The 20,928-nt window shown below is 38.7% G+C and overlaps 1 protein-coding gene across 1 annotated transcript in view; it reads left to right on the top strand.

Annotated features, from left to right (window-relative positions):
• Nucleotides 1–20,928, top strand: part of Galc (galactosylceramidase) — a 52,131-nt gene that overhangs the window by 19,423 nt on the left and 11,780 nt on the right. Inside the window, 5 exon segments of the mRNA XM_051150211.1 lie at nucleotides 6,595–6,750; nucleotides 9,401–9,525; nucleotides 12,691–12,818; nucleotides 17,423–17,512; nucleotides 20,215–20,301. Coding sequence (XP_051006168.1) covers nucleotides 6,595–6,750; nucleotides 9,401–9,525; nucleotides 12,691–12,818; nucleotides 17,423–17,512; nucleotides 20,215–20,301 — 586 coding nt within the window.

Raw genomic sequence — 20,928 nt, 5'->3', positions numbered from 1 at the left:
CTCTTAAGCAATAAACCATCTCTCCAGCCCCACATTTGCAACTTATGATGTGACTGATGCTTGTGTTCTCCATGTTACAGATCTTTTCTGTCATTGAGTAATGTATACTGTGATTCTGGTAGTGCCAAGTCTTTCACTGTGGTGTTTGTCCTCTTAGTTCCTCTTTAGGGTATCTTTAGCAGGACTTGTTTTTTCTTCCGCTGTTTGCAGTTATTCTGATTCATAGCTTGATACCAGTTGTTTCAGTGGCGATAATTTTATCTCCTGGGAAAAATTTGACAATATCTGGGGATATTTATAATTATTTTAGTTAGGTAAGGGCACACTCTTAGCATCTTGTGGATGGATGCTAGAAGTGTTTGCAAAAATTTTCAGGTACAAAGGTCATCTCTCCCGTGTAAAAAATTAACCTGCTCACAGTTTCAGTCATGTTAAAACTGAGGAACTGCTTTATGTTAATATGTTGTTCTCTTTTTGTTATTGCTTTTTAAACAGTGGTTATGAGAATCAAATTTCATCCAGGATTGGTATTTCTTGTGTGAGGCAAGCACTTTTTTTGGTAGTTTGGACCTAAGTCATAGATTAATAGCTAATGAATTTCTGCAGGATGAGAGTACATATGAACCTATTACCCAGAAAATGGTAAAGTCCCCAAGCAGGGTGGAATTCTTTCTATGCATTTACCTCAAATTATAACTTCTAATCTGACCTCTAACACCAACAAACGATTTGCCTGTTTAAATTTTTACTAAGATGACATTTCATGAAGGACAGTAGCAGCTGGGAATTTTCCAGGAAGGGAAATAAAGCAATTCTCATCTTTTTTTTTTTTTTTATCATAGAAACTTTACCAGAATAATAAGTCATAGTAAAGGATGTTCTGTCTTTAATGTTTGTAAATCAGTCAGACATCCACGTCATCAACAAATAAGGTAACATTTCTCTTTAATGCCATCTCTGAACTTTGAAGTGCTAACCTTTTGGATCACTTATAGACTTTTATTTGTTATTAAATGATACAAATTAGGATATTAATCAATCCTAATATCCAGAAGGCATCAGCAGGCAGATCTCAAGACTGGAACATGCTATTTGTATAATTGCATTGTTGACCATGAAGAATGTTGATTATTCAGGATAAGAAGGACAGGCCTTTGTTGGTTATTTTCTTTGGCTCTGAGCTGGTCTAAAATAATCCTTCTGACTTCTGCTCAAGAGATATGATAGGCTTGAGTCACTACACCTATCTGTTTATGATCCTCATAATGACAGTCTATGCTATCGATTGTCCTCCCTAGGTCAGAATGACCTGGAATGTTGTCTTAGGGTTTCCATTGCAGTGATGAAAACACCACTACCAGAAAACAAGCTGGGAGGAATAGGCTTATTCGGCTTATACCTTCAGTCAGAATCCACCATTGAAGAAATTCAGGACAGGAACTCAAACAGGGCTGGAACTTGGAGGCAGGAGCTGATGCAGAGGCCATGAAGAGTTGCTGCTTACAGGCTTGCTCACATGGCTTGCTCAGCCTGCTTTTTTTTTCTTTTTTCTTTTAAGTAATTTGTTCAAATCACATCTCAGTTGTTATCCCTTTACTTGTATCTTCCCATTCCCCCCTCCCTCCCTCTTTCATCCTATTCCCCTCCCCTAGGTCTGTGACAGAAGGGGACCTCCTCCCCCAACATATGATCACAACCTATCAGGTCTCATCTAGATAGCCTGCTCCCCCTTCCTCTGAGTACTACCAGGCCTTCCCACCAACAGGAAGTAGGGGCACCATAGTTCATGTCAGAGTCAGTCCCTGTTCTCACACAACTGTGGAGAATGTGCTGTCCATTGGCTAGATATGGAGAGGGGTTCTAGGTTTACTGCATGCATTGTCCTTGGTATGTACAGTAGTTTGAGCATATCCCCCTGGGTCCAGATCTGCTAGCCTATAGGGTCTTCTTGTAGGTTTTTAGGATCCTCTGGATCCTTCTATTTCCCCATTCTCCCTTACCTCTCTCATCTGGAGTTCCAATAGGAAGTCCTAGCATCTATCCCAATATCCTGCCAAATGAAGACTTTCCTTGTTGGGCTAGTCTCCAATTATAAGTGAATACGTACCATGTGTATCTTGATGGCTCAGCCATTAAAGGCTAGGCTCACAACCAAAAATATCAGCCTGTTTTCTTATAAAACTCAGGACCACCAGCTCAAGAATGGAACCACCCACCATGGGCTGGGCCCTCCCCCATCAATCACTAGTTAAGAAAATGCCCTACAGCCAGATCTCTTGGAAACATTTTCTTTTCTTTTCTTTTAACTTTTACTTCTTTCCTTTAAATTTTCTTTAATTTAATTTAATTTTATTAATTTATTCAGATTACAACTCAATTGTTATCTCATCACTTGTATCCTTCCATTCCTCCCTCCCTCCCTCCCTCCCTCTTTCACCCTATTCCTCTCTGCTAGGTTTACGACCGAGGAGGACCTCCTCTCCCACTATATGGTCATAGGCTATCAAGTCTCATCTTGGTAGCCTGCTTATTCTTTCTTTGAGTGCCACCAGGTCTCTCCACCAAGGGGAGGTCATCAAATATGGAGAACCAGAGTTCATGTCAAAGTCAGTCCCCGCTCTCCACATAACTGTGGAGAATGTCCTGTCCACTGGGTAGATCAGAGTAGGGGTTAGATGTTTGCTATTGTATTGTCCTTGGTTAGTGCAATAGTTTGAGCAGACCCCACTGGGCCCCGATCCACCCATCATTATGTTCTTGTAGGTTTCTAGGACCCTCTGGGTCCTTCTATTTCCCATCTCCTTTATTTCTCTTACCTAGAGTCCCAGTAGGATGTCCTCACATCTATCCCAGTCTCTTGGTAAGTGAAGACTTTCGTGGAACATGCCTTTTGGACTAGTGCCCAATTATAAGTGAGTATATATTATGTGAGTCTTTCTGCTTCTGGGTTAACTCACTCATTATGATCATCTCTAGTCTCATCCATTTGTCCACAAATTTTGGGATTTCCTTGTTTTTAATAGCTGAGTAGTATTCCATAGTGTAAATGTACCACAGTTTCTTTATCTATTCTTCAACTGAGGGATATTTAGGCTGTTTCCAGGTTCTGGCTATTATGAATAAGGCCGCTATTAACATGGTTGAGCATATGTCCTTGTTGTGTGCTGGAGCATTTTCTGGGTATATACCAAGGAGTGGAATAGCTGGGTCTTGAGGAAGCCCTATTCCCAGTTTTCTGAGAAATCAACCAAGAGGACATCACAACTCTGAACATCTGTGCTCCTAATACAAGGGCACCCACATTTGTAAAAGAACTATTAAAAAAGCTTAAACCACACATTGATCCCCACACATTAATAGTGGGAGACTTCAACACCCCACTCTCACTGAAGGATAGGGCATTGAAACAGAGACTAAGCCGAGAAATAACATCACTAACCAACACCATAAATCAAATGGATATAACAGATATTTATAGAACTTTTCACCCAAACACAAAGGATTATACCTTCTTCTCAGCACCTCATGGAACCTTCTCCAAAATTGATCACATAGTAGGTCACAAAGCAAGCCTCAGCAGAAGCTTGAAATAATACCTCGTATCCTATCAGCTCTCCATGGTCTAAGGCTGGACTTCAACAAAAAGAGAAATAACAAAAAGCCTACACACACACATGGAAACTAAACAACTCTCTACTTATTGACACCTGGGTCAGGGAAGAAATCAAAGAAATTAAGGACTTCCTGAAATTCAATGATAATGAAGGAACGATGTACCCAAATTTGTGGGACACATTGAAAGCGGTGCTAAGAGGAAAATTTGTAGCACTGAGTGCCTTTAGAAAGAAATTGGAAACATCCCACATAAGCAACCTTCTACATATCTGCAAGCCCTAGGAAGCATTTTCTTAATTATGAGTTCCTCCTTTCAGAACTCTAGTTTGCATTTGCGTCAAGTTGACACCCAAAACCAGCTAGTACACATGCTTATCTCATTTAAGCAATGTTATTACTTTATTTCAGTTTTGTACATGTGAGTTTTTAAATCCTTTCTCAGTAGTTATTAGGATTGTTTCTAGGTTTTTGTCTTCTGATATATTCATTCCTTGCCTCCTACTGTGTCTCGTCCCGTGGAACATAATCAAACCAGGGCTCCACCTGAAGGAGAGGGTGTGAATGGAGAGAGATAGGGCAGAGGTATGCAGAAATGAGGCCAAGACAAGTTCTGATCAAGGCCTCCTTTAATCTGAGGGAGTACAGATAAGTCTCTTGTTACAGGATCTCATTACAAGTCCTCAGGCAGGCTGGAAAGAGAGCAGAGCTTGGAGAAACTCTCTGCCCAAGTTCCTTTGTCTTTTTCAGTGGTAGGTAATCAGTGTAGCAGACACACCAACAGCATAAACAATGCAAAGGACTCTCTCAGCAGGTGCCGGGGCCTCTAAGGCTAGCTAAAAGCTGCTTTTGCTCTCCCTGCATCACAGTGCAGAAATATGGCTCCCGATACTACTGCCATAGGGAGTGGGTACCTCCTGGCACCATTCATGCTGCACTTGGCCTGTGTTGTCTAGGCAGATCTTAGGTGTGTAGTCACTGTATCTCCTGGGATCTGTCTGCTGGGCTCCATTCTCCGTAATGCCTTGGTATACTTTCCCCCACTCTGTTTCTGGCATCTCATTCTCATAATAAGCCTCTGCCACTCCTGAAGGGATTGTTGGCTACCTGTTGCTGAGCTTGTTACGGCCTGAGGTCTGCATTGTCTGCTACAGTGGCCACGTCACACGTGTCTGTGGAGCACTGGAAATGGGACAGTCTAACTTAGGCATGTCAGAAGTGTGAAGTATAGACTGGGCTTTAAAAATTATATTTTAAAAACCAAACAACAGCCTTACGATTTTCATTTTCATTACATGTGAGTGGTCATTTGGATATGCCAGATTAAATTAAACAATCCAAAATATATAAACAAAGCTCAAAGAGAAATATAGTTCAGACTATAAAATTGCAAAATGGAGAAATATTTTGGAAGATGTGGACCCTTATAAAAACAGTTAAAATTTACTCCTATTATGATCTTCTAAAGATTAATGATAGCATAGCTATCAAATATTTCTAGGTTTTCCTTCTTTTAAAAATATAGATATGATTATATTTTCATTGGGTACATCAGACAAGCCAGGCACGGTGATCATATTTTCCTGAATGCTAATTAGGAATATCCTAATTTTTAGTGTTTTTAACAATTAATATTGGACCTAAGTGCCAAACTGAACACTATGATCACAGTATAAAGTTAAGGGATATAAGAACTAAATGTAAGTATATTTTAGAAATGTAGGCTTGCAGTTATTGTAGCAGTTTCTCAAACTGGTGTAAGGTAAGTACATTACCTTCTTAACCCTAGGAGAAGCTAGAATGCTCTTGGATGTTTGTAATGTTCACCTGCATGGGCACATTCCTAATGGAGCCTCGCTGTTGTCTATTGGTGCTCCGATGGACCTTCGTTGGTGCTCTCTGCTATGCGCAGCAGTGGTTCAGTTCTCCCTGCCTTAACTGATAAAACAATTCCCAAACAGGGCTTTCTTCTAAAATGACCTTAGCTTAAAATGATATGGGTTAAAAGGTCTTCACGGTCATTCTTCTTTTATACAACTCTGAGAAAATACAAAGACTACAGCTGTGATACAGTAAGTCTCCAAACTGCTGTACTGTTTGTGAATAATTAAACCTGGAATGTTTATACTTTTATTCCTGAAGTTATTGGATGTACTTTTATTGTTGTATTACCCATCAATCTAGCTTCTAATTTACATTTAGTATCTTAGTCATGTTGGTTCATTTAATCAGTAGTGTCTAGAGGTGTCGTTAGAGCAGTGTTGTGTTCTTGCAACCATCAGTATATATTTATACTCCACCTGATTGACTCTGGCCACATGCTAGCATGAATAGGGTTGACTATGGGACAGATTCTCAGTTGCTGTAATTTTGATGTCTTGACAACGTGTCCAGGTAATGTCAGCAACCTAATCTTCTCAGTGTAATTCATTCTTTTCACACAAGAATTAATGACACACTAATATCTTTGGGGCTTTTGTGGATTTGTTTTAACACTTTGCCTTGAAGTAACTGCCAAGATTTCTGTCTGTAAACTACAGGAATATGGGAGGCATCTGTTGCATAGATAGACTAGACTGGCTCCTTTTGTTTGCTGCTGGCTGTTTTCCAGAGCTCCCACGCTTCTTCTGGAAAGGCTGAATCTTTCTTTACCTTGTTCTCCACTTGCAATGGTCCAGGTAGTGGCCACTTTGACCTTCGCCAGTCAGTATACTTCCACCCATTTATGGTTCTCAGCATCTTCTCAGTTCATTTGGGTGGTTGAAGGCTTCTGCCCTTCTGTTTACTTGCTGTCGTTTGTAGAGTGCCCACAGATGGAAGGCAGAGTGGGAAGCAGCTGGCTCCTTTGCATGTCTCCTCTGTCTTCTGGAAGCAGCTTGACTGTTTTAAAATGGGCAACCTTGGCAAAGGCCTGTGTTTTTTTCCGCTCATCTACTGTATGGAAGTGATACCTTCTGAGCACTTGTTCCTTTCTCTTCTTAGAGCTCATTACCCTGGAACCCATACAGTGTGGAATGCAAAGATGTCAGGGAAGAAGCTTTGGTCTTCTGAAGATTTTAGCACTTTCAACAATGATGTTGGCGCAGGCTGTTGGGGTCGTATATTGAACCAGAATTATATCAATGGCAATATGACCGCGTAAGTTATTTAAAGTCTTTTGTATAATGAATTTTAGAGAACACAGTAAGTAGAAAAAAATACAATGGCCCACTATAATTTTATATCCTAGAGTCAATATACTTTATTGACCCAATCTACATATGCCTAATATTTGTCTAATCTATGCCTTCTTTTTGAGAAGAGTCTATATTAAGTAAAGTTGGGTTTATTGGGGTATAGTTTACTCAGGCAGTGCAGGGATTTTTGATAATGTACATACACACACACACACATACACACACACACACACACATTTTTTTTTTTTTCGGTTTTTCGAGACAGGGTTTCTCTGTGTAGTCTTGGCTATCCTGAACTCACTTTGTAGACCAGGCTGTCCTCAAACTCACAGGGATCCGCCTGCCTCTGTCTCCCGAGTGCTAGGATTAAAGGCGTGCACCACCACGCCCAGCTTAGATAGTGTACATATATTTTTATGTCATGATATTATACCATTATATTTTAATGTGGCTCTAAAACATAATATTTTTCTCATATGATTATATCATTTTCATAAGTATGAACATATGAAACATTTCTAGTTCTTGGCTTTTATTCATGTTTTTAAAATGTCATTTGTAACTTTTACTCATTTAAAAGAAAAATAGAACACAGCTCCATGCATTGCATTTAGCAGTTTTGATCCCCAAGTCTCTTTTGGTGTAGAATTGTTATCCACCATTCTTTTGTACCTACCTTTAAAAAAAATAACAGAGCAGTAGCCTTTAATTGATACCCGCTTCTACTGAGTAGCTGGCTCCTTCTGTATCTCTTAACTTTATCAACAGTATGTAAAGAACTATACAATCACTTTTGTTATTAAAGAGGATACTTTCTAAATGCTTTGATGATGGCTTAGGACTAATGCAAATTAGTCCTATAAAATAATTGTGTCTAATAAAAACAAGCCAATATTCATACTTTTGTGGTGGCTTGTTTGATATTAAGATGATGCATATTCATTATAGAAAATTGAGAAAATGAAGCTGTGTACAAAGACTGAGACAAACTGCCTACAATCTTGCCACCTTGACATAATGGTTCTTAAAACATTCTCCTGTTCTTATATACTTTTAAATATAAAATTGACACTTTAGTATATGGTCTGTTGAGTAAGCTGCTTCTCATTTTAACAGGATGTTATGACATTTTCCCTCTTCACATTAAGTATACTTTTTTACTTCATCCTTTCCCCCCATGTTTTTTGTTTTGTTTTTGTTTTGAGACAGGGTCTTCCAATGTTGCTCAGGCTGGCCTTGGACTCTCTTCATTCTTGCTTAGCCTCCTGAGTACTACAATTATAGGCTTATGTCTCCACATCCAAATACATATGATACTTCCACATATTTTATACATTAAAAAAGTATTTCCTAATTTTCCGTATCTTAAAATGTCCCGTGGTGCTTGTTATACTGATTTCTAGGCAGCTGCTCAGACTTGCAGGGTCCAGAAACTTGCACACCTGGTCAGTACTCATGGCAAGTCCTATGATGCCCAAGTTTGGGAAACACGAGTGTACATAATAAAGGATGCCAGCCATGTGTGACCTAGATCATGAGAACTCTTAAGATGATCATTGATTGTGTGGGTATGGGTGTGTGTTAAACTAGCATTATTATTTTCACTTTTGAGGTAACGAGAAGGGTTAAATTTTCTAAGCATGCTGGAGTAGCTTTCTGTGTTGGGAGAGAACTTGGTCAGGGAAGTGAAATTCTCTGGGTGAGTATTGGTTGTTTTTCAGCTGTGAGCCAGCAAGATATATATACATTTATGTTTTGTGCTTGAATTTCCTGAAAGTCACAGCTCTGCTCCTGGAGCTCAGCGTGTGCTATAAACAATTAGGTTCTGTCATCTGGGAAGGGGCCGCACAACCAGGCCAACAGGGTGATCCAGTTAGCACCCCAGCAGAAGCAGAAGCAATAGAGCATAGAGTTGCATTAGGGTAGTGTCCTTACCTTCCTGCCCCCTGGTGATCTGCCTCAGTCATCAGCCTCCATTCACAGGTGAGCGGGGAATGGTGAAAAGAGGCTAGCATGTGGAGTCCTGGTTTGAACCTAGACAGTCTGGCTCTAAGTTCTCCCTCTAAAACTGCAGCGGCCCAGTTGAAGCTCATCAAAATTATATTGTGAAATTGGGGTTTTAGGAAGGCTGTCAATGGGAGAGCGCTTATGGGAAAAGCCTTGACTTGGACTTGTTTCAATTTTTTGACAGGTCAAACACTATTCATCTTTTGGCTCTACTTATGTTATTAAGCAGAATTGGTGTGTGTTTTGTATAAGAATGCATGCATATGTAGAAGGTTGTATGTGTGTGTTTATGCGCATGCATATGTATATATGTGTGTTGTACAAGTGTATATATGTGTGTGCGTGTGTGTTGTACAAGAATATGTGTGTGTGTGTTACTTTTAATTCTCTGATTCACCATTAAAATGCTTAAATAAACACTGAACTGGATTTTTAAAACTGGGAATGAACTCAGGCAACATATATTTGTTTGAAGTACTTAAAAGTTTATGTTCATTTACTTATATGTAATTATGAAAGATATTTTTACTCCAGTATTTTGGATATTTTTTTTATTGCATAGTATTTTGATTTTTTTTTTTCTTTTTATCAAACTAATGTTTCAGCACAATTGCTTGGAATTTGGTGGCTAGTTACTATGAAGAATTGCCTTATGGGCGAAGTGGGCTGATGACAGCCCAGGAGCCGTGGAGTGGGCATTATGTGGTAGAGTCTCCCATCTGGATTTCAGGTAGGGATGGCTGGATTCTACCTCTTCCTCCACAGATTCTTTTTAAGAGACGCACCAGAAAGCACCAAAGAACATTATGCAGACTCTCCATGCCATGAATGTGAGACTATTTTAAGGGAGATCTGCCAATATTTTATAATATTACTTTGGGGTTAATATGACTGTTTTCTGTGTTTCAAATTTTATTATTCTAAGACTGAGTTCTTTAGAAAAGGAGGAAAGAGGGAATGGAGAGCAGCACAGGAGACAGGATGTCCGGTGGTGGAGACAGAGGTAATTCTTTTTTTTTTTTTAACACATTTTTATTGAAAGATAAAATAATTCATATTACATCTCATTTTCTATCCCATCCCATACATCCTCCCATTCCTCCCTCCCTCCCACTTTCACCCCAATCCCCCTTCCCTATGACTGTGACCAAGGGGGAACCTCCTCTCCCTGAATATGGTGCTAGGGTATCAAGTCTCTTCTTGGTAGTCTGCTATCCTTCCTCCGAGTGCCATTGGGCCTCCCCAGCAAAGGGACATGGCCAAATATGGGGCACCAGAGATCCTGTGAAAGTCAGTCCCCAGTCTCCACTTAACTGTGGAGAATGTTCTGTGCCTTGGTTAGATCTGGGTAGGGGTTTGATGATGACTGCATGTTTTGTCCTTGGTTGGTGCCTTTGATCAAGCAGAACCCCTGGGCTCAGATCCACCCATCATAATGTTCCTCTTGTAGGTTTCTAGGACCCTCTGGATCCACTTACTTCCCTATCCCCTTTATTTTCTCACCTAGAGTCTCAATAAGATGTTCTCACCTCTGTCCCACTTTCCTGGTAGGTGCAGATTTTTATGGGACCTGCCCCTTGGGCTAGTGTCCAGTTATAAGTGAGTATATACCATTTGAGTCTTTCTGCTTCTGGGTTAGCTCACTCATTATGATCATTTCTAGTTCAATCCATTTGTCCACAAATTTCGGGAATTCCTTATTTTTAATAGCTGAGTAGTATTCCATAGTGTATATGTACCACAATTTCTTTATCCATTCTTCTACTGATGGACACTTAGGCTGTTTCCATGCTCTGGCTATTATGAATAAGGCTGCTATGAACATGGTTGAACAAATTTTCTTGTTGTGTGCTGGAGCATCTTCGGGGTATATTCCAAGGAGTGGAATAGCTGGGTCTTGAGGAAGCCCTATTCCCATTTTTCTGAGAAAGCACCAGATAGATTTCCAAAGTGGCTGTACTAGTTTGCATTCCCACCAGCAATGAAGGAGTGTTCCTCTCTCTCCACATCCTCGCCAGCATGTGTTGTCACGTGAATGTTTGATTTTAGCCATTCTGATGGGTGTAAGATGGAATCTCAGAGTTGTTTTGATTTGCATTTCTCTGATGACTAGAGATGTTGAGCATTTCTTTAAGTGTTTCTCAGCCATTTGATATTCCTCTGTTGAGAATTCTCTGTTTAATTCTGAGCCCCATTTCTCAATTGGGTTATTTGGTTTGGTGGGACAGAGGTAATTCTTTAACTACACGATTCCACGTCATGACAATAGCTGATAGAATAAATATACTTAGAAAGCTTCAGTTTAGCTTAGTGTGCCTATAAATTTTGGGATTATTCTTTTATATCTGTTCCATTTTATTGATTGTACTAAAGTAAGTGCATGATATTAGATGACTGATAAAAATTAATTAATCAAGTAATTAATCATTAATCAAAAGAAATATCTATGTTTGGTGAAATAGTATGGCTTTATATTGGTTTCTAAATCTATTAAGTGTTTGAAGATATAAATTTTAGACAAAGATAAAATTATAACTCATATAGATTAAATAATGATTATATGCTGAGGCGTTTTGTTTCTCAAGTGAAATGAAGAAACCAAGCAGATGCTGGGACTAGCTTAAAGTAAAGGTCAGCAGAGCTAGGTCTGTTTGTTTGTTGTGTGTGTGTGTGTGTGTGTGTGTGTGTGTGTGTGTGATGCAAAGCAACTTGAGAATAGATATAAATGGAGGCAAGTTGAGTTTCTCATAACTGGACGAAATCAATTAAGATTTACATGACTCAAAGACAGGGCTGTTAGACCCATCTACTTCCATTGAAACTGAGATCTTTTCCTATTATATCAGTCACAAGTAAAGTAGACAAAATGAAGACAGTGGATGTCATCTGAAGGAGTATAATCATAGTAATAGACAGTAACTTTATAAATAAGGTGAAGCCGGGTGTGATGGCGCACGCCTTTAATCCCAGCACTTGGGAGGCAGAGGCAAGTGGATCTCTGTGAGTTCAAGGCCAGCCTGGTCTACAAAACAAGTCCAGGACAGACAAGGGTACACAGAGAAACCCTGTCTTGAACCACTCCGCCAACAAATAAATAAGGTGAAATTTTCTTTAACATTTTAGAAAGATATTTAACATTGTCATTATTTTTCTGCAAAATTACACCATTATCTTTTATAAAAACAAATTTCTTCAAAATTGAGATTATTCTAAGCCAACTAGTTTTAATTTTAAATTCATTTTTTGATAAGTTTTATTTGTAGTTTTGTGTTAGTCTCAGATTTGCAATCATGGCATTATTCTAAATTCTTGAAGTAGCTCTTTAAAATAGTAAAAAAAAAAATTAAATAAGGCTTCTCTGTTGGTTGGATGGCCTCTTGGTTGTTGGAATTGTCCCACTCTGGTGAAGTGACACTCTTCTAATTTTGTGACTTTGGGGAGCTAGCAGGAAATGGAATACTGCTTAGCATATGTCCAGGACAAGATTTAGAGGTGATAGTATATATACTTAGAAATAACTTTAAGACTATAACGTAGTTCTGAGGTACATTTGTTAACTTTAAAACACATTTTAAAAATTCTTTAATTTGTTGTTGTTGTTGTGTTAGGTGGAATAATTAGTGATGGACAAGGTTTGGGAAGAATAACTTAATTTTGCACTTTGGGAAAAGGAGTGCATAACCAGTATTCTTGAATTTTCATGTTTATTTAATTTTAACCAGTCATTCAGGAAGCTTTCCTGCAATTATTCCTTTTAGCTGAAATTTTTGAACATGGAAGCATAAAGTTGGTAGATACTTTCTTAAAATAGACTACAGCTGCTTAGACTCAATAAGATTTATTTAAAGATTTTTTTAAAGTTGTCTCATTGACATCTTTTCCTCCTTTTCTGTAGCTCACACAACTCAGTTTACCCAACCAGGCTGGTATTACCTGAAGACAGTTGGCCATCTGGAGAAAGGAGGGAGCTACGTAGCTCTGACTGATGGCTTAGGGAACTTCACCATCATCGTTGAAACTATGGTAATTGTCTGTCGTTGATGTTTAACTGGTGGACAGCTCAGACTTCACCAGAAGCTTTGCCTTCAGAGAAAAGGGCACTGTGCTCTTCTGGGCACAGGAGGGCACCTTTCCAAGAGTCCTATGACTGGCTGCTGGGAGGAAAGGTGGGAGAAGGGACTAGCTTGCTCCTTCTGTTCCTAAGACAACTGCTTCCTCCTCCTCCTCCTCTTCTTTCTTTTTTAAAAAAAAGCTATATGGGATAATTGGCCTTGACCCTCATTATGGCTTTTATGACTGCAGTTCACACTCTGATGGAGGGTTTCCTGGGAACATGTGCTGTTTACTTTCGGTGTGTGCCTAGGAGTGTGCCTGACAAATTAAACAGGACTAACAGGGTGAAGGGCTGCCAATTACCTGTATCATTCCTCCTCGTTGCCAGCCATTCATAAGGCTTCTAGTATCACCATGCAGTCTGCAGCAGTTATCACCCATCTCTTTGCTTTATAGCCATTCTCAAAGGCATGAGGTGGTGTCATCATAGTCTGATTTCCCTTTTCCTAGGGACTAATGATGCTGATTATATTTTCATATACATTTTGGCTGTATGTATGTCCTCACTGGAGAAATAGTCCTCACTGGCTATTAAATCTACACTGCCTGTTTAAGTTAGAAGTATTTATATTCTTCTTCTTGAATTGCAAGAGTTCTTCATGTAATCTATCTAAAAGCCGCTCAGAAGACAGGTGGCTTTTGTAAATGTGCTCCCATCCTTACAGTGTACTTAGTCAGGCTGAGCTTAGGTTCAAAGCTCTGCTGTCTCAGCTTCCAAACGCTGCAGCCACTAGGCACTACCTCTCTCTCTCTCTTTTTAATTGCATTCTTTGAGGTAAAATTTGTGTGAAAAGAATTGGGTTTCTTTTTTATTTTGTGTACATTTAGTATCAGATATAGGAAACCATTTAGTTATCCAAAATTGTGACAATTTGAGGTTTACAAAGATTTTTTTTTTTTTTTTTTTTTTTTTTTTTGGTAATATTGCTGCTGTTTAAAGTTTTTTTTTTTTTCCAGTTTGAGATCAGAACTTTTATTGTGAAAAGATAATATGAACATGTGAGTTTAGGCTTTTAGATGTACACTGAAAGTACAACAACAAAGATGTCCTAGTGCAAAGATTTTGGGTCTATTCAACAAATGCGGAAATTTTTGGGTTATTTTCTGCCTCCTAATCTACATATTTCTATGTGTTTCAAGTAATAATGACCGTACATACACAGCAAACGAAAACCTCTGCACCAGTAGCTTGTTGTCTGTCTTTCTTTCTTTTTTTCTTTCTTTAACATTTTTGTATTTTGTATTTGTATTTTTGGGTCTGGGTTACCTCACTCAGTATGACTTTTTAATTAATTTTTTATTTTTTACATATACATTTATATTATTACACATATATACAATAAGCTACCTATAGCAAGAAGAACCATGAAACAATTAAGAATTATACAAATGTTACATTCATAGTGTTTTGGCCATTTGTATTTGGCAGCCTTGAAGAAAACATCTTTCCTATCTTGTTGCATCTCAAATTTTGAATGTAAATCAGTATCTACCATACCTCATTATTATCAACTTAAAACATCTATCTAGACCTAAAACATCTTAACTCCTAAACAACTAAGCTTGATTATAAAACTAAACTATCTGGTCTTCAACCCCATCAGAGACTTGAGAAGGGATAAATTTAATTATGTGAGTATACAAGGGGTCCAGGATAGCAGCTACCCAAAAGAGAAGATGACAGAGACAGGTTGCTGCCTGAACAGTCATCCACAACTCTTTATAACGTTGGAGCCTCATCTTCAGCCTTCTGGCCCAATATATCTGGCAGACATATTTGTGAGGCAGGAACTACTGAGGACTTGTTTACCCTGTCTTGGCAGAGTTTGGATGTTGCCTCTGCCTGCATCCAAGCTTGCCCCTTTTTTAGGCAGAATTCTGTCTGTGGTAAAAATGAGGACATTTTGCCCAGTGGCTTGTTTGCCACATTTGAAGCCATCTCTATGAGGAGGTTCTTTGATGCTCACTATCTTCTTTGAGGTAGGCTGGGTGTTGCCAGGAGTTAACTGTCTTATTGTCAGTCAATCTTTAAAATAATACAAATATTTTTAAATGCCATATTTTGTATGTCTCTGAGGTTTTTGAAGGCCTTATCTAACTATTTTACCATATCTTTCTGTAGAATCATATCCATCTGTTGCACCTAAGATGTATATTCTTGTGATAAAAGTAGACTAGTAATCGAATGACCATGATTTGACCAACTAACAATTAACTTGTATAATTTATTTATCCTAAGCAGTCTGCCATAGCACTTTCAAAATATTAGAAGTAAGCCTTTGGATTATAATTGAGTTATATGGGCACAATACTGCATATTAGAGTAGAAATAGATAAAATGTGTGTGAAGAATAATCTTAAATTTGAATCCTATACCACTGCATCTAAAATTAAACTTATTTTGCATCTATATACAAAATTCTATACCCGTGAATTAAAAATAACCTTGTGAGTAACAAGGCATTAAGTTGAGTAGATTCACTCATCTGTTTTTTGTTCTATCTTCCCTATGTATTTCTATATTCCCCCTTCTTTCTTTTCAACCCCTATCTCCAAACCTAAGAATGGAAGATAAAGGAAAAGAGAGACATCCCTGAGTCCAACTTTGTTTTCTCTCTAAATAAGACCAATAACTTATAACCAACTCCCATTGAAAATAACGCTCTATAGTCCAAGAAAAGCAACCAAAATCCTACCCAATCCCCCTTAGAGGAAATGGGGTGGTGTTCTCTTAAGGTTTCTTCTGGTTGATTTGGGATGAATACCTTTGTAGGAGCCCAAATAAAATTGAGGAAATGGTTAAACAAGCTAGGAATAGCATTTGTGGTCCAGTTTCTAAATGTTGAGAAATTACAGGCTGAATTAGAGTGCAGTGTGGGACAGTCTGAAATGCTGGACCAATTGGGATTGGAAGCTTTCTTCGAAGGTGTCCTGGGAGCTGCCTTGTTCTGACGAGGAACAGCAACTGAAGCACTTGGTGCTGGAACACAAAGGATACATGATGCCAATGTCTACCATGCTGAGAGGAATGAATCCTGTCAGGTCTGATCCAATGTCAGTGTCCGGTTCTTTTGTTCTGAAAACATGTAATTTTTCACAAGCATTATACAGTCCTAAAGTTATGAATGTATGAGCTGTGCAGGATGCACAGGACAATTAAGGATGGTTCTCTGCTCTTTGTATGAGCAGAAAAAAAGACATCTGTAAATCTTCATTTGTGCCATATGAAGACTCGCATCTAATAATAATTCATAGGTGCTCTGTAGCCAACAAGAATCATTGTCTATGCCTAGATATTAACGTCTCAGCCAGTCTCAGAGCTCTTTCCATATAGTGGGATTAGCAATATAAGTTACCTGCTTATTCTGCAGTTTAAATTCTTCACATCCCAATTGTATCCCCCTCCCCTCTCCCCTCCCTCAACTCCTCTCCCTCCCTCCCCTAGTCCTCAGAAAGGGAAGCCCTCCTCCCCTAACAGCTGAACTCAGCCTATCAAGTCTCATCTGTACTACCTGTAACCTCTTCCTTTGTGGCCTGGCAAGGCCGCCCTGCCAAGGGGAAGTGATCAAAGTTCTGTGGCCAGAGTCCATGTCTGAAGTAGTCCCTACTCTCCACGATTCATCTCTTACATGTAGGTTTCTGATTCTGTTATTTCTTGAGGTACTTGGTATCTGTTAGTATATTTTTCCACATCTTTGCTTTCAGCCTGTTATTTTATTTTATGTAAAGCGTGTCCCCTTTCAATAGCACATGATTGGATTGCTTTCCTTAATCTTGTCTGGTGTTTTGGTTGGATTGTTAGTGAGCATTAGTGTCATTATGGTTTGGTTTAATTTTTCCTGTGGTTTTTTGTTTTCCACAATTCGTGATTTTGTTTCTATTTGGTGTTCCTCCTCTGTCATCTTGTTTTAAGTTGAGTGGGTGTTTTCTGATGCTGTTTTCTGTTCCTTTAATGATCTGCACAGCACACTTTGAAGAGTTGTGTCTCAGCAATGGTTTCAGAATTTACTACATGAACCTTCCAGGATCACTTCAGATTTAAACTGGATCCCAAGGCAGTGCAGGAATGCTGTTCTTATGCCATCCCGTTCCCTTTAAGCTTTTATATTTTCCCATTTAATTGTGCATGCTACACTCCAACAGAAAGATAACAGGATGCTGTGAAATTATTACTTTATATGTAAGTTTTTAATGCCAAGAGAAGAAAAGAGAACAGTACATATTTATATCATCTGTTACATTTATTTTATTTATGGATATGGTTCTTTGAATCTGTTTCTATGTATTTAAGTTACCATTGGGGCGATGTCTTTATTATAAGCTTTGACCAGGCATACACAGTATACGTTCACTAAAGTTATGCTGGCAGTTTATTTTTTATAATCTGAAATAAGTTCATATTTGTTATAGATGTTTGCCATTCATGTTGCTTTTCAGGCATTGGTTACTCAGTGTTTCCCTCACAAACTAGCTTGTATGTTATTTGGGTCACTTACATGACTTTTTCCCCATAGAGTCGTAAACATTCTAAGTGTATACGGCCATACCTACCGTATTACAATGTCTCACACCAGCTGGCCACCTTCACTCTAAAGGGATCTTTGGTAAGTACATGTGTTTAAATTTTATTTTGATTTCAAAATTTATGTTAGGGTTGGAGAGATAGCTCAATGGTTAAGAATGCTTGTTGCTTTTCCCAAAAATTGGAACTGGGTTTTCTGCAGCCTTGTCAAGAAGCTCACAGCTAAATATAGCTCTAGCTACAGAGGATCTAATGCCCTCTTCTGGCCTCCAAAGGTCACACAAATAATAAATGAAATAAATCTTTAAAAATGTATGAAAATTTTGTGTTCTATTACAGGCCCTCAATTCTTAAGTGAAGTCATGAATTATAGAATTACTAAGAATTTGCATATGAATGGACACCTGCCGCTGTGGTGCCTTGTATTTCCTGACTTTTTAAAAAAGATAGTCTTTCTTAATGTAGGCAGGCCTCATTAAATAGTGGAGGATGACCAGGAACTTCTGGGCATCCCAATTTTCCTTTCTGAGTGCTGAGATTGCAGGCATGTGCCAGCCAGCACACCTGCTTCAGGTAGTGCTGGGTAAGTTACCCAGGGTCCCTTGCATGCTAGGCAAGCCCTCTACCAACTGAGGCCTCTTCTGACTTCCATAATGAAATAAGACAGAAGCTAATAGCTGATAAATATCTTTAGTCGTCTTAGCACCAGTCGTATGGTCTAAGGAATCCCCCCTCCCTTTTTGGTTGTTTTTTTGTCCCCTAGCCCCACCCTCAGATGATGGGTTTCTCTGTGTAGCCTTGGCTGTCCTGGAGTTCATTTTGTAGACCAGACTGGCCTTGAACTCACAGATTAAAGGAATGAAAGGCATGTACCACCACTGCCTGGTGAGGAATTTTCAAGCACTAAAGTTTAGAGTATTCTATACTGATAGACAAACAAACAAACAAAATAAAGCCAAATCAAATGAAAATACCCCAAAACCACCATTTTTTATTAAAATCTCTTATTAGATTTGATTTGGAAGAAGCCAGTGTGCTTTCTTATTAGTAATGTCATAGAATTAGTTTTAATGCCAGAGAATTATTTAGGAGAGCAGCAGGGCTGGGAGGGAGATAAGAGAGGTTATGGGGCCTGGGGTGGGGTAGGTGGAGGTAGAGGAGGGGAAAACAACAAGAATGCATTATATACACGCATAAATGGTTGGTTAAGAAAACAAAATTTATTAATAAAAATAGACAAAGCATCTAATAATTGTAAGCAGAAAAGCAGCGTAGTTTTTTCTAACATCTAGCAAAGGGATATGTGCTCACAAAGCACAGAATGAAATAGTTGTGTTCTGTATTTGATTAAACATCTGACTCTAGTAAGCTGGAAAGAGGCACCAATGGAGGCTTTTTGCTATTTAACAGTTGTCGCCAAAATCAAGCCAAAAACTATATTTTCTTAAATTGCAAGCTCATGTTATCCACTTATTTATCTAAAGTACGTGACAAAGACATCCAGATAAACTCAGATTCTAAGACCACCCAAGTACATATGGAAGCTAACACTCAGAAGCCAATTGAAATCTTTTTTCCCACAAATTGTTAAAAACCATGAGGATCTCTTACTTTTCATGTGATTCATCTGTGAACATGGAGATTCATCTCCTTTCATATTCTTTTGAAAGATCTCTCTCTCTCTCTCTCTCTCTCTCTCTCTCTATATATATATATATATATATATATATACAATATTATCATTTCAGTGTGATACTTATGTATTTACTGACTTAAGTGAAACAATTATGATTATAATATATATATTATAATATATATAATATATATATAATTGATAATAAAGTAAGAAAAATAATTTAAGATCTTTTTAGAACATCAATTCATATACGATCATCAGTTTTTGGTTATTATCTATCATCAGATCAATATTCACTTTGCCTTTTTGCACTTATTACATCCTTTGAAGAAAACAAATTAGAACATAATAACTACCTTTGAACAAGTTCAGTTTTATATGATGACAGGAACATACAAGAAGGCAGAAGAGAGATTCTATAATAATAAATAAAGACATTTTAAAGCAAACAGTTAAATGTTTAACAGTGTTCTTAGGTAGGGAGAATGAGTGTTTTGAAGCCAAGGCACTCAGATCTGTTTTTAACATTTGCCAGGTGCAGATGCAATGAGCTAGAAGAGTAGAGACTTATTGTCTGCAGTGGTTCCTCGGTAAAGGGAGGCTGGCAGGTCTCCTCAGGAGTGCTGTACATGTCAGAGAGCAAAGCACATTAGAAACAGGCTCATCCCTAAGCATACTGAGTTATGGCAGGGGCTTAGTAAGGAAACGTAGTAGACACAATCTGGGCCTACCTTGTGTAAGGTCACGGAACACGTGTTCAGAAGAAGAGGATGACAGGAACACTTCTGAGCATGCCCAGTTCAGTAGCATAATGGTCAAGCTGCTTAGCAAGTCAGTGTCCCCAGGGCTGTGTTGGTTTTCCTCCAGTTTCTCTGAAGTGTCTTAGCTGAAATAAAACAGAAAGAGACCAGTCTGGAAGTGCGTTAATTCAGGTGCTTGTTGCTGGTGGTGCCTGATTTGCTTAGCCATTAGTGTTCATAGGAAATGAAAGATTTGCTTGAATATTGTCTTTTGTTTTCAAAAGTGTTACTGTTTAAACCTAGCAACAGTTCTGTCAGCAACTGGAAACAGTGGCCATTGCTCTCTCTTTGAGGTATTCATTACAGGATATGAAGAATCAAGCATTCTTTCTTGTGTTTCCTCCCCAGAAAGAAATACAAGAGCTACAGGTGTGGCATACCAAGCTTGGAAGACCTGTGGAGAGACTTCATTTTAAACAACTGGATTCTCTATGGGTAGTCTTAAATTTGGTTCCTATATTTGGGGCATTAGAACAGTGAAATGGAGCAAATTTGATTAATGAATTATAATGAAGTTGACCTTCTGGTTATAGGACAATGGAGATAAAAATTTCCCCATATTTTTCTTAAACAGAAGTTCTGATTCAGGCGCGAGAAATGTGTATCCTCATAGCTGTGCTCTCTTCCTAAATGCTAGTTTATGTTGGTAAATGCGCCACTATGGCCTGGCTGCCCAAGTAAGAGATGCATGTTTCATCTGTGATTGCCCTCCTCTGTCCCGGTCTGTGTATTTCTCTTACTCATTATTGTCCCTGTTGCTTCTTTCTGTTCATTCTTCGCTATGCCTCATTATTCAGAAAGTGCCCCTGGTTTCAACAGACTCCGGTCTGTGTCTCAGGGCCAACCAACATTGCCACTAGAGTGGAGTGCTGAAGAAGCAGTTTTCCCCATCAGTTCATGTCCCCCGCCCCGCCCCCCATGACCCTCACTCTCCTGTCACGTGACTGTCACTATCTTCTCATGAGGTAGAAGACAGATTTCCTTTCCAAATGCAGATCTCAGTAGCTGACCTCTCTTACAGAGTAAATGTCCCAAACAGTTTCCTTTACATTTGTGAAGACA

The sequence above is a fragment of the Acomys russatus genome, chromosome 1, assembly GCF_903995435.1.
Source record: "Acomys russatus chromosome 1, mAcoRus1.1, whole genome shotgun sequence".
Lineage (NCBI taxonomy): Eukaryota > Metazoa > Chordata > Mammalia > Rodentia > Muridae > Acomys > Acomys russatus.
The sequence above is the reverse complement of the archived record's forward strand: the minus strand, read 5'-3'. Positions and strand labels throughout refer to the sequence as shown.